General features: G+C 39.9%; 1 protein-coding gene across 1 annotated transcript in view; it reads right to left on the reverse strand.

Annotated features, from left to right (window-relative positions):
* GALNTL6 (polypeptide N-acetylgalactosaminyltransferase like 6) overlaps positions 1-14,217 on the reverse strand; it is a 496,893-nt gene that overhangs the window by 71,008 nt on the left and 411,668 nt on the right. The window contains exons 5-6 of the mRNA XM_075149329.1: positions 12,768-12,953; positions 6,999-7,182 (exon numbers count right to left, since the gene is read on the reverse strand). Of these exons, the coding sequence (XP_075005430.1) occupies positions 6,999-7,182; positions 12,768-12,953 (370 nt within the window). The remainder of the gene's footprint in view (positions 1-6,998; positions 7,183-12,767; positions 12,954-14,217) is intronic.

A 14,217-nucleotide genomic window follows, 5' to 3' on the forward strand; every position in this document is an offset into this window, starting at 1 on the left:
CATGGGCATTGGAGGGGAAGGGGAGAAAAGCACTGAGATACTGTGGAGTATCTGGCAGACCCTGTAGAGTAAGGGGGAAATGACACACACACATACCCCCCAACCCCAACTGCTAAAGAGTATTAGTAAACTTGAGCCAATGAGCATGTATGCAATTTGCATCAATGTACAGATTTGGAAGCTGTTTGGCACACTGCGGGGGTCTGACAAAATTAGTCGTTGGATTTAGTCTTTGTTGTCTCTTCTGTTCGAAGCAACTGTCGCACAGATACGGGCTTCAGATAGCAATAGGTCATTCTTTTAAAAACCCACAACAACAAACAAACAAATGGAAGTGGATGCAGATGTCAATCCCAACTTTATGCTGGCAAACACCATAAAATGTAAGAGAAGGGTGTTGGTTTCCTGTTTCTTAGTACCAACAGGTCTCACCAAGTTCTGCATGAACGTTCTAGAGAAAATGGCTTGAAAATATAAAATTAAAAATAGAAATAATTATTTTAAAAGCGTGATTTCTTTTTCTTTATGGAAAATTTTTTAGACATGATTTTATAATTTTGAAAGCCAAGTCATCTGTATCAATAGCATGTTGATAGTGTTAAATAGCTCACCTGTAATCATTGAGCAACTTATCTCTGTCGTCTTCTTGGCCACCATCCCAGTCTTTTTTATGCAAAGAACTATTAAATTCATGTCCAGAAACTACTTAGTTTTCTAATTACTGGTAGTTTTGGTGACCCACTCTATGAATCTGCCCCAGCATATGGGCATATAGACTGTCAAGCTCTAAAGTTAATACTTCTGTGAAGTAGCAGGCTAACAGCTCTAGAAACATTACATTCAAAATGTTTATGTTTTTGTGCTAACCATGAAGCTCCAAGTGTAAAAGAAAATTGGAAATATGAGTTTCCACAGAAGCAGAAAAAGCATAGCTACTTTGGCACTGCAGCATCAAGGCATTATGAACAAAATATTTTCCCTTTTGGCTTGGGAGGCATGAGCTACTAGCAACATTTAAGTGAAAAGTTGTGTATCAAACCTGAATCTACCCAACTCAACCAGTACGTAGGACTCAACTAATTGCTTGAGTGATTCCTGTGAGGTTATAAAAAGTATACTAGCAGCAGCTTTTTATCTTGATGGTTTTGGTTTTTTTTTTTTTATTCTGACAGGTTACACTCTCTGTAGAGTTATCTCTTCTGACCTGGCCTTCAGAGAAAATGTACTGGTTGTACAGAACTTCTACAATGAAATCCAACCAAAGGCAGAGGAAAACATTTGAATATTCCTATCTTTACTCATAAATGGTGTGTTACTGTCAGCATTTTTCATTGAAAGAATTCTGAGATGTTCATGGTGCCACAGGTGGACAGTAGTTTGTAAAAGCTATTGTTATCTCCACTAACAGTCTTCTACAGACCATAGCTTGTCAAAACAATAAATCTAGACCTTAAATTACACACACTCACACTGGTTAGAGACTGCTTCTCTGTAGAATAATGCCTTTGCATCAAACATTCCTGTAGCACAGTTCAAAACAGTAGATTATACTCAGGCTTTAAAAAAATAGACAATTGTTTCTGATTGTGAGAGGTTTTATGAATATGTTTATAGGCAGAAATCAGCCATAAAAGACACAGACTATAAAGCACTGGGAGCTATAGAACAGAAATCATTGTCCAAAGCACTTTCTAAACTTCAGAAAGTGATCATAAAATTGTAAAAGTACTTGTCAGATTTGAAATGCAGTCTTAGCAAAGACTTTCTTTGCACCAACATGTTGTTGAAAGTATATATAAACACTGAAAGTAAGGAGCTGTAGAAAAAGAGAGTATTTCTGAGTATGTCATATTCAAATAAAAGAGCACAATAACAACAGCTTGCAAAATAATAATATGATTTTACATGTGCAAATCAACAGAAGGTGCCAGGTAATCTGCCAATCTAACACACAACTGGCTACATTAAGGTCATACATTACACCCAACGTTGAGAGTCTGTGATGCAAGGAAAGAGAAAAATGTGCTGATCATCTAATTTCATCCCTTGACTACGTCCAAAATTTTGCCAAAAAGTACATCCATAAACCATAAATGGCCCCTATTACTGTGAGACCTCAATCCTATAAGCTTTGCCAGACTCTTACCCAAAGTAGCCTTGCGATGGTGGGGTGATTCTATTCCTATTTTATAAATGGGAAACTGAGTACAAGAACTAAAATGTCTCGCCAGAGGTTCCAAAGTTGCTTCTGCTTCCTCGGCTAGCCCAGTATTTGCCAAGCTATTGTTCTGGTCCTTTGCTAGAATTACATGATTCTCCAGCTTCGTCTCCCTTCCGGGAGGTCTGGAGATGACAGCTCTACATCAGAAGGCGAACAGGCTGTCATCGAAAGGAACCCTCAGAGAGCAAGGAGTGGTGATATAACAAAAAACTACTAACTTTCCCAGATAGGTGCTAGAAGTCTTGGCATCCAGTAAGTAGCACAACACTTCTCTCATCGGTTAGGATTTCCATCTTGAGTTGCAATTCAATAGCAACGTCTCACCTGCACCTTTCCCTCCCTCCTGTATCATAAAGTTACACCACCATAAAACCGCTCCGAGGAGCTGTAGGAGCCCTTTCCTACCCTAATTGATCTGTGCTATATTAAACCTCTCGATTAGTTTGTGGTTTTTCCAAATAGTTTTTTGAGTTGAATTGTTGATGTTTTCTTGCCTGGTTAAAAATATGTTGCTGCTGGCATGAATAGACACTGATGTCCGTTTTCAGATTGGGCATGTGATAACATGAATTGATGCAATGTAAGTGTTGCCAGGAAATAAAGAGCAGTCATCCCCAGCAGGCTTGAGCATATCAAACTTCTGCTTTAAACTTCCACAGAGCTTTTAGCCCAGACAGGCTATTAAATCATATAAACTGACATGCTGTATATCACAGTCCATTATAGTAACAAGGTTATCCTATTAGTTTAAGTGGCAATCGCTTGGGTTAGGCAAACTCCTCCAGAGATTAGAGTGCTTGCACCACAGAGACAAACAGCCACGGAAGAGCATGCTCTTATGTCCCAAACCCATATATCCCATAAGGGCACGCTCCCAAACCTCTGCCATGAAAGAGAAACAAACCAGGCAGAGATAATAAGCCAAGGTGATCCTTGCCACAGAGGAGGTAAACATCTCTGATTGTCCCTGCTTATAGACTAGAAGAAAATTTCCCAAGTCATCTCACATTCTGCTGAATGATCATTGACCTTGAGATCAAGACAGTGAGTATCATCCTGACATGATGATGATTTCACGATTGTCTGACAATTTCCCATAATACATCAGAACACCAATTTGCTCTGTGTTGTTTACACAACCCTGAATGCATCAGCGGAAAATAGCATGAAGCCCCCTTTAGAATATATTGGGGTAGCTGTACATGAATCACAAGAGAAAAATCACTACAACTAACTGCGAAGAGCTGCAAGTGTGACAGATCAGTTGAATGCAATACAAAACTTCTGTTGTTTCCATGGCACATGAAAAAGGGAAATCAACAGGGAGTTCACAGATTTAGTCTCCGGATGGGAAGGCAACATTATTAGGGATGAAGTCCAATTTCCGTGCCTCTAAGGATTCAATGTATCCTGAAAAACAGCAGCATAGATCTTTTAGAAAAATAGCTAATCTTAAAGGCTACGTGAGATCCATTTATGGAATACTTGTTAAACCTTCCTAAACACTACAATGAGCATAGAGCAATATCCAATAATTCACATAGGAGCTTTGATTGAAAATACGTTTTATATGGCTATAGTTTGGTTCAGTGAAACCTACGGGAAACTTGGCGTGGCCAGTGACAAACGACATGTGAACCAAAATCATAAATTTTGTGGATGAATGCAGCCTGATCCAAATGCAGTTATAAATTTGTCATGTGACTCCCAGGTTGGTGCTAGTATGTCACCTGTACCTCAGTTTGACAGTGGGCAGGCTGGAGGCTTCCGAGAGTGTTCTACAGTCCTAAAGTCATAAACACCAAGCCAAATCTTGGTGTAAAGCTACTTGTCGTGAACAACTGCAGAGGGCCTGAGGATGGGTGGGGGTGTACATCAGGAACAGCTGAGATCTGGAATGAAGCTCCAAGTTCTGTCACAGCGAAGGGTGGAGATGCTGCCTGAGCAGCACTGCAGGGGTATGAACAATAAAACATGCCCACGCTCACACCGCAAATGGATGAGAATGTCTAGAGTCGTCACAAGAGGGATTTTGAACTGAAAGATTGAGTCCAGATAGATGTCATCCAACAGGAGAGTGCCTGTCAAACAGCAACCATAGTGGAATGCAGTTAAAAAAAAAAGTGAGGAAAAATCAAGTCCAGAAACATTAGCTCATCTAGGCATTGGAGCTCAGTAAGCTCTGTGCTGCTGCCACACCAAAACCCTACCTGTCAACACCTTAGTTTGTTGTGTCAACAGCAAACTCTCTGCTGATGTCTGCTGAAGCAGTATTTTGATCATGTGCAGCTAGAAAGCAAACGTACCATTCAGATAATACAATGACTGCTCTTAGGTCTTCCGTAGTTTGATCTGGTTTTATATACATTATTTCTTAGGCTGATGCGACCTTTTCTGCTTAACACACATACTGAGTTGGCATTTTAAGTGAGAGAAAAAACTCGGCGCAATTTTTGGATCACGTACCCATTATTTGCTGGTGTTTTACTAAAAACGCTGGCAATTTTCCAGTTCATTAAGGATCAGCTCAGATCTGATGCTGCTGGCAAGAAATAAAGCTATTAGGATACCAATAGTAAAATATTTAACCTAAATAAAAAAATAATCCCTACTGCTTACAAAATAGTAACATAATAATTATGGTACTGGCTGAAGCCATTTCTAGTTTTAGTGTATATGCACCTAAAGGAAAACTGTTCTGTCTCTTTAATTCTACAGAAGCTGTCTTGGTCAATTAAGTTACTGATATCTAAAGTGGTTTGTAACTTTTACCATACTTCTTTAAGCAAGGTATTAAAAGCTTGAGGTGACAACAGAGAAGATCCTAGGAGAAAAGCAGTACTGACTTTGAATTAGAAAATAATTCCTCCCTTAAGCAAAATTCATACTGATTATTTAAAACACTTCTATACCCTCATCATTCTAGGCAGAGGGTACTTTTCAGCAAAGATATTGTCCTAGCTCAGCCAGCCTTCAATCCTGCTGCCATGTGTGGGGACGGACATGGTGGTTCCATGTGCAATGCTGCTTTTCCACTTGCATCACTCTGATGCGGATCCTGTGATGGGGAAAACAAAGAAAGACTCTCACTGATTTGTGTAAGAACTGGGAAGCCTTTCCACCTTTCTGGGGAGACGACTACTTGGATTACAGGAGGTTTATAGGTTGCATTGTCCTATATGTTGTTCCTTACAAAGCCATTTATCTGTGTGTCTTACTAATGCAGGCAGGGCAAGGTGGGTATCAAGTGCTGCCATGCCAACTGTAACAACAGTTCATGCAAAACTGCCACATCTGTTCTGCACTGCACAAAGCCTTGTGTGTTCTAGAAAGCTTCCTATGAGTACCTCCTCTTCAGGCCTCTCTTGTCTTTGAGAAATGCATACTACAAACTGCAAACGTGTGAAATAGATGATAAGCAAGCCTGTAGCTACATTGGCAATATATAAGTTTTACTTACACCAAAACTTTGAATGCTGAACCAAATTGTATGATGTGCTAGGTGACTTTCAGTAAGCGGCAAGAAATTACAACTGCTCAGAGGACCAGGAAGACTTGCGGAAGAGCAATGGAGGCTCTAGCAACTCTGGAGTGTTATGTGATTGCACTAGCTGCATCTATGTGGTGGAGTGGTCACATTGGCAGCTGATGGGAAGCACTTCATCAGCACTTACACCAATGCAAGATGAAGACTGATGGGCCTAGATGGAGATAAGTAAAAAGGAACAAGTAGAATAATGAAAATAAGCCCACCGAATGCCGCAATTACCTACTTTTCCCTGTACAGAGCTGGTCATTCCCTGGATATAAGGGTCAATTTCTGCATGAATCAGATCCATTACTTCAAAATAGTGCAGAGTCTGGGACAGAGACACAGCTTTTCTGTTGCTATTGTTTCCAGGTTTTGTTTTGGGGAGGGGAAAATGCTGAGTTTTTAAACTGCCAAAACCTGCAGCGTGGTGTTTCAGCCAGGGCTACTGACAGCATCAGAGCCAGTCCGGCTGCCAGCCCTGCTGGGATGCACGCTGTGGGAGAGACCTGGAGACTTTGCCACATTGAACCATGTCTGTCTGTCTGTCCTCTCTCTGCTGATGTGGATTAATCACAGCTGATCTTTACATGAGGATAATTAAAAGAAAAGAAAAGAAAAAAGGATCTACCTTTTTGAAGAGTAGAAGATCATTTCTCTGAATGAGCCCATCTATACAATACTGGGATCGGAAGCTGGCTCATCAAAAATTATTTACAAATCAGCTTGACACTGTTTCAGTTTGACAGCCCTCTATTTAAGTTACAGCAATACATATACAGTAGCAATATCACCAGTCATAAACAAAGCATCTGCTGGCAGAATGTGGACTCAGCTATTGATGCATGTATTACATCAATCTCCAGCAAAGAAAACATTAAACTAAAGTCTGTCCAGGAAGTGCTCTGTGGAATAAACAGAATAACTGCAGTCACATTCACTCCTTGTCCAATGCCAATACTTACACGACAAGTATGTGCCTGTTTCTTTTATGCACAACCACTGAATCAGGAAAGATTGGGAAGATTTGTGTTTAAAGCACAGTTTGTGAATTCAGCAACTTGTTGCCCTGATCTTTTTCCTAGTTTTGAGGTTTTATAAACCTGTATAGAAGCTGTTTGCTTCTACTACCTTTCATTAGTACAAAGTGGCCTACGTGGAAATTTCTGGGCTTGGATTCTTCTGCTACAGTTACCTTCTTTGCTTGTTCTGATTCATGTTCCCACTCTCCCCTTTATCGCTACTTACTCAAAGGGGTCGCTGGGATCAGCTCTCTGGAGCTCAGGAGGAATCGGTATTCTTTTGTAGTACATTTCCCAGTCAAAAGCTCCTCGCATGGCATCCCCCGCCTGTGCCTCGTAGCCAAAGTGATTGTGGTCAATGACATCGATCATAGGACACACGATGGTTTTGTGGTTTAGTGCAATCTGGTCTGAAAAATGAAAGTAGAAAATAGGAAACGGCATGTCTAGTCAAGCCATCTATCATATTACTGCAAAGCGAATCCCACAGGTTTTCTGATGTTTGAAGATTGCTTGCTTTGCTCCCTATGGCCCCCAAATAATTTCATTTTTCAAATCTGTATCAAACCTTTATCTAAAGAGGACTTAATGCAGTTGGGCAATGATTAGAAGCATTTACAGTTCTTTAAAGGGAGGCATATCCCTGTGAGACCCACAGGAGTCCAGTCATCTATATCTCTGTCACTTTGCTACTCTGAGCTGTCCCTAATCTGTCAGCTTCGGAACAAGCTAGCAAGCAAAATGTAAAAATACTCCTTCAGCTGTGGGGAGTGTGTATGGCAAGCTCCTGCGAGAGAGATTTGTGTTCCCAAAATGTGAATCTCAGCCCTTGCAACCATTCAGCCGCTGTTGCTGTGGCTCTAGTGTGCATCAGCTTTGAGATCAAATGCTACAAATTAAAGGCAAACTCCAACACGAGGAACAAAATAGGGCTACAGGGCTTGTGTCCTTTTTTATATCAATCTTTGAGATGTAAGGAAGGCCCCACAGTACTATTCTTACTCACCTGTTTTCTAAAGAAAGGAGGTTTTGTGGTTTTGGTTTTTTTTTTTTTTAAATTAGAACTGTGAGGCTAAATCAAATTCCTATCTCTAGTATAAGAGCAGGGTGGGCCTGAGACTTCTTTGGTGAATCCTATTGCTTAATCCCATAGAGCTCCTCAGAAGAGAAAGAAAAGTAAAGAAGATATTCCAGCTGCAAGAATTAGACAGAAGAATAATGGTTTGAAATGTGGAAGTAGAGGGAAAATTTGTAGCTGCGTTGGCATGAAAGGACACTAGAAATCTGTCCTTTGAAAGGACAAAACCTCAGAACTCAAAGTATAATAAAGTTTCTTCTCCAAATGGTAGCCTAGATTCTTTACAAAATGTAATACATTGTAGGGCCTATGTGGAAAACTTGTTCTTTGTTTTTAAGGATTAGATTTCACTGGTGCTTGATAATACCCTAAAAAAATCAGAGGGCTGAGTGTGGAATGTGGAACTTAGATAGGAAGGCAGGTAATACTGCTGTAATGATTAATAATACAGATTTTGCTTCCTTGCTTCTGAAGGATAGAAATTAAGAAAAGATATTATGTTAGCAAAACATCTGTAGTTTTCATATTTATTGTCAGTTGTTGTTTACAGACTGTCCAAATGGGGGAACAATGTTGACTGCTAGTAAGAAATTACGGCGATTGGAAGTTCAGCAGGTTTTTACACCCTTATCCTTTAATAGTGAAATAAATTTAAAGCACATGCTCTCACAAAATTCTAGGAAACTCATCTCAGACATAATGGCTGCATTACTGTTGCTATTGTCAAATATAATTACATTCACTGGTATACTGTGTAGTGTTATCTGTAATCATTATGTAAAGTCATTTTTACATAACCTCTTTCCTGTGATGGTCCTGCTAATAGTTACAGGACTTATAATAATCTGTCTCTGATCCCTCCCTTCTAAATTCTTTGAAGGAGAGAAACTAAAGAGGATTGATTTGGCTGGAGCAGGTCAAAGGTAGACTCATAATACATTAGCATCCTTCTCTTGATCTTTAAAAGCCGCTGCCTTTAAATAGACTGAAGGATTGGAAATCTCCAAGTCACATGCAGAGATAGCCAGGGAGAAAATTATTTGAGCAGTGCTCAGACTCAATCCCAGTCTTTCTTCCTACAACTCTGCAAGATTTTTGCAAATAAGATGATGCTCACCTGCCTGTTCTTGTGTGTATCTGCAGAACTTACTTCTCAGCCCCAAAAATGTTTCGGAGATGAGGAGAAACTACAGGAAGATCTTGACTTTGAAGAAACCAGGGTGTTTGTAGTTGTGCACACCAAAAGGCAGAGTAATCAAACCTGAAACCTCAATGCTTCTTTCAGTATGCCTAAAATAATGAATTTTGCATACATACTTCTTAGGCTAAATGTAGCCCCCCAATACAGGAGTTTCTGTTTCCAAATTTAGGAAACAGAAAAAAGGGCTGTAGGGCTAGCTTACATTTCACAAGGGTGCCAGTATCATAGCTTTACAGATGTGAACATGCTGCTGCCTTTGCCAGACACTGCTCTTTATCCCACTTGCTCCTAACGCTAGAGTCTGAAAGTCATAGCCGAAATGCTTTACAGTTTCTTTTCTATTGCCTTTACTCATCATCCTCTCACAAATTCCTACTGGTCTGAAAATTTCCATGCATTACTTCAATGCACATATGCTGCAGATAAAGGGAAGAACAGACAGATAAGCATTGTTGTACAAGTAAAAATCTCGCAGATTTGAGGGAAAGCATGGGATCAAGAGGGAACATTGCTCAGAGCTTTCTCCCTAGCAATTTTAAGCAATATGTACATATATATTTGAATTTAGCACTTTTACTATCAAGCAGAGTGTGCACATGTGACAATAAACAGAAGTTTTCAATATTGGATAAGTCACTATCTCAAAAATGTAGGTTTTATCTTTATGAGAAAGATGCATCCCTTTAATTTCAAGTGCTTGTTTCAAATTGGCCTGGTTAAAGTCAATGCCACATTGCAAATACTCTTATTTTCCTACTTAAATATGTGATTACAGATGGTGACAACATTTGAGAGGCTCAGCAAATTATCTCTTGTTATCTGAGTTGTCATAACTACTTGTACTCTCAGTCTCCCCACTGGCAACTAATGCATCACATAAATGTTGTGGAGATGGACAGCTATAGCTAGCAGGTGTCTTGATAACTTGCTAAGCATGATCTATTCATGATATAGTTTTAAATCTTGGTCAGGAAAAAAAACTGTTTTGACAAACCTAGTTCCGGTAGCCTATGGCACTACTGATCTATTGTCCTCCTCCCCTCTTACTGCTCCTGCAGCAACATCAGCAGAAGGAAAGATGTGCCTGCATCTTTCAGCTGGTTTGCCGCTCAGTTTCCTACCTGCAATAACTGCGACTTCACACTACACCAGACTCTAAACTACAGCAGCTGGAGCCCAAGTCACATCTTTCCTTCTGCTGACTTTATACTACTGAGGAGTGATAACAGCTGTGTTTGCCAACATTTTTACATGACTACAGCTGCCTGCTCAGTGAACATCAGGCAAAACTCTCTGAGATCTCAGAGTGGCTTATCTCAGTGTAGAAACCCATTTAAGCTAAACAAATAAAGTAAATAAAGCTTAAAGTAAATAAAGAAAAGCCATTTTGCACCTGCTTTCAAAAAAACAAAACAAAGGACTGTAACTGAAAACAACTATGGCTCCGCTCCACAAAGCTATTTAGATACCTAACAAGTACTGAAATAACTCAGTCTTCCTTGGGTCTAGAAAGTAACAGTCAATTCTGAAAATGTAAGTTAGATGCCTAAATAAGTTTGAGAACCATCTTTAAGTGATTGCTCTTGGTTCCCCCCCCAACTTGCAAGGTCTCATTTTGAGAAAAAAACTGGTTTGGAACAGTGGAAACCACTGCCCCTCTCAGCGAAGACTGGCAGTCTTCACTCCAGAGCAGGGCTGAACTGGGCTTTTGTTGAGGACTGTTCACTACACGTGGCATATACAATCAGAGCTAAAATACGGCAGCTTCAAAGCAATAAATACCCAATATATCCTCTGTTTTGGTTTCCTTGAATGACATCCAGTCAAATGCAGTGTTGAGTGAATCACAAGACAGATCTTCAGATAAATACTTGCAAAAATGTATTAACTTCACTATTATCAGTAGCTAGGTGTCATCTGATTTCAGTACAATAAATATTTGCCACCTAATGGTTATGAAAAGTTCTCTCATCCCTTTTGGAAAACAGGGCACAGGGCATCCTTAAATATACTAGCTGTGTATTCATTCTCTATTTGTCCTTCTTCATGTAATGCTCTACTACTTCTTTCAAAATAAAGCCTATTGATCCTGGGCTCCATTGTTCCTCAAGAATAATTTCTAGATCCGCTGGCTGGTTAGCTAAGGGTATTTCTACTACATGTGGAACAAGAAAGATCTCATTCCGCTTGACTAAGAAGAACTGGGACTTGGTCCCTGATGAAGTTTCTCTCATCTTTTCAGTCTTCTGGCTTGAGGCTGAGGTTTGTGATCATCAGTTCAATACCCAACTGCAACCCTAACTGCAATTATGAATCCTTTGTGACCATTCTATTTATTTTTCAGTTTTTATAGGGTGAAACCCAGCTAGATGTACCTTCATTTCAGACAAGAAAGCAAGGAAAGAAACTGGTTTTGCAACTTGCAGTTTTCCCATTAGAAGGATTTCCCAATAGAAGGATTACGTCTCATCTGCAGTGACTTAGCAAAAGATTTCAGAGGACAAGAGTGAGAATCTTCTTGAGATTTTTTCATTAGTGGCCATGTATTATGCATGGTGGGGAAAAATCAGAAAGCAGAGGAAAGGTGGCTGTAGAATATGCGAGAGTGTTTAATGGCTACTTGTCAGGGCTGCTTGTGGAAGGCTTATTGAAACTTGTATTTCCCTCTGCTCCTTTATGCCATTTGGGCTTTACATGAAGACACGGACGTGATTTTTAAAAATGCTGATGTTGTGATTGAGGGCAAAGTGGTAACAAGGGGATAGGCTGTATGTGTAATTTGATATAGAAGCTAGGAAGGATGTAAATTTGGAATTCTGTACATTACGTTGTTACTGAGTTGAAGAAAAACTAGTTACTAGTATTTTTTTTGGTCTCAAGCGATAGCTCATTAGCAGAACAGCATCTCTTCTTGGCTGCAAATGCTTTATCAGCTTACTGTGTGGCCAAACCAGTCCTAGCAACAAAATTCAAGAAACAATAACCACTAATTGGTGAAACCCTATCCTGTCATGTACTTACGACATACTTTTTTAATCAGTACAAATTTCTTTAATAGTAAACTCAGAAATTTTCTTTGCTAGTAAAAAAGCACTCTGCAAAGTACATACACTTTGCATATAGTCAGGTAGAAAAGGGGGTATTTGTAGAAAAGGGGACGTTGTTTCCTGAAGTGAAATCCTAGACTACAACAATTGATTCTTTCCATTCCTTTGACTAATGGAGCTTTGCCAGCTGCAGCTGGAATTCAGCAAAGCAGTCAATAGCAAATCATTCTTTCTGAGCTTCCTATTGTGAATGCAATTATTGGATTTAACTCTGAGGTCTTGGATACATTTACAGCAAAAGCTGTTTTAATGGAATGTGGAGGACTAGGAAGGAGTACAATACCTGCATAACAAAAGTTTTCAGGTGGATAGTAAGGGCATAGTATAATACTAGACTTAGCAGTGTATTTAGTGGTAGTAATAATAAAAGAAATCGTAACTCTAATAGGCCAAAGTGAATCTTCGAAGTTTTTCCAGTTCTTTAGTCACAAGAACCATAAAATGGAGCTGCTCGCATTTCTCTGAGTTCTCTCTCACACTGACTCTTCAGACACTGCAGCACAACTCCAAACTCTTGTATACAGTGTATGTCCCGGGGACATGGCTTTGATCGCTTAAGCTATGCTGTATGCTCTACTTTTAATGGCTGATGAACGCTCATGCACTTACTAAGCAAGGGAGGCAGCCAATTCACGTTGACTTCGCAATGGGAATCCAGAAATGTCAAGACTTCTCCTCTAGCCAGCGAGGCTCCTAGCAGTCTGGTCCGAATGAGCCCTTCTCGTTTCTTGGTACGTACAATCCTCACTTTGGCAAAACGGACCATGTATTCCTCCAGCTTCTCTTTTAAATGTTCTAGAAAGAAGGGCAAAAAAAGCGTCAGTGGTGCCAGGCCTGGAGGAGCCAACAGAAGGACAGGTTGGCACACAACCTGCAAGCAGCTTATCTACTTCTACCTCTTGTCACTTCAAGTCCTCCAAAATCTGCCACAAATCCTCTCTGAGACAGTTCCGAAAGTGCAAATGTTCTCTGTTTTATCACACAGAGGAAGACACTAACACTCTGGACCTTTTACTGCAGTTGCTACTGGCAACCTGCCATCCACGATATAATCGTGGCCAAAACAACTGCAGGATATTCATCCATCCTCTGGTTCCTGCAGCCCAAGGCCAGATAAACACTCTGGCATGCCGTTTTATAAACAGTGTCCTTTCCAAGCGGGTTTCCTGTATCAACTAATTAAGAAGAACTATGAGGGGAAAGCAATTTTTAAAAAGTAAGCGTTAAACTAGCATGATTAGATTGTTTTTGTAATGGAAAGGGAAACAAACATGAAGGAAGATCTTAATAGCTGGATACTACCGTGAAGCAAATGGACAGCTGACTTTCTAATAAAATTAAGCTGCAAATGTAGAGCAGTTGATAGATTCTCTTATCTGCATAGCCTGGCTTTGTTTGCATCACAAAACAGCACCTTTGGGAACTTTTTTCCTTCTGACTAGAAACACACACAAAGAATCATAAAAAAAACCCCAACAACAAAAAACACCCTACAGTTTTGTCTCTTCCTAAATACATCTATGACAGAAATACTGATCTTTTGTCTTTGATATAACACCTCAGTTTGTCAGACTCATTACTTTGGAAAAATCTGATAATTTTATTTGGCAGGAGAGAGGGAGAAAAGCTTAGTTTCCAATAATTTTGTGATGCTGGGGGTAGCAAGCTAAGTCTCACTGAAATGGGTTTGCCAGGTTATGATTTGTTCTTATATCCACTACTAATTCTTTGGACTTGTGTGGTCAGTACAGGCCTTGATCCAGACCTTGCATCATTAGAGACTGCAAGAAGTTTGCTACGGACTACACAAAAGGACTATAATTTAGCAGCACCCTTGAGCATATAAGACCGACGCATAGATTAAAGGCAATAAGCAAACAAGTCACAGTGCAGAGAGTACAGAATCTTGTGTTAAAATAAAATCAAGTTCCACTGAAATAGAGCTTCCTGCAGATGCTCCTTCTTGTCTCTGCTCCTTTCCTTCCTAGCTGACCAACGCACAAGGCTTTCCAAATCTACCTGCAGATTAGGAAGAAGTAGAAACATTAGTGTGTAGTCA

Source organism: Calonectris borealis, chromosome 4 (genome assembly GCF_964195595.1).
Source record: "Calonectris borealis chromosome 4, bCalBor7.hap1.2, whole genome shotgun sequence".
Lineage (NCBI taxonomy): Eukaryota > Metazoa > Chordata > Aves > Procellariiformes > Procellariidae > Calonectris > Calonectris borealis.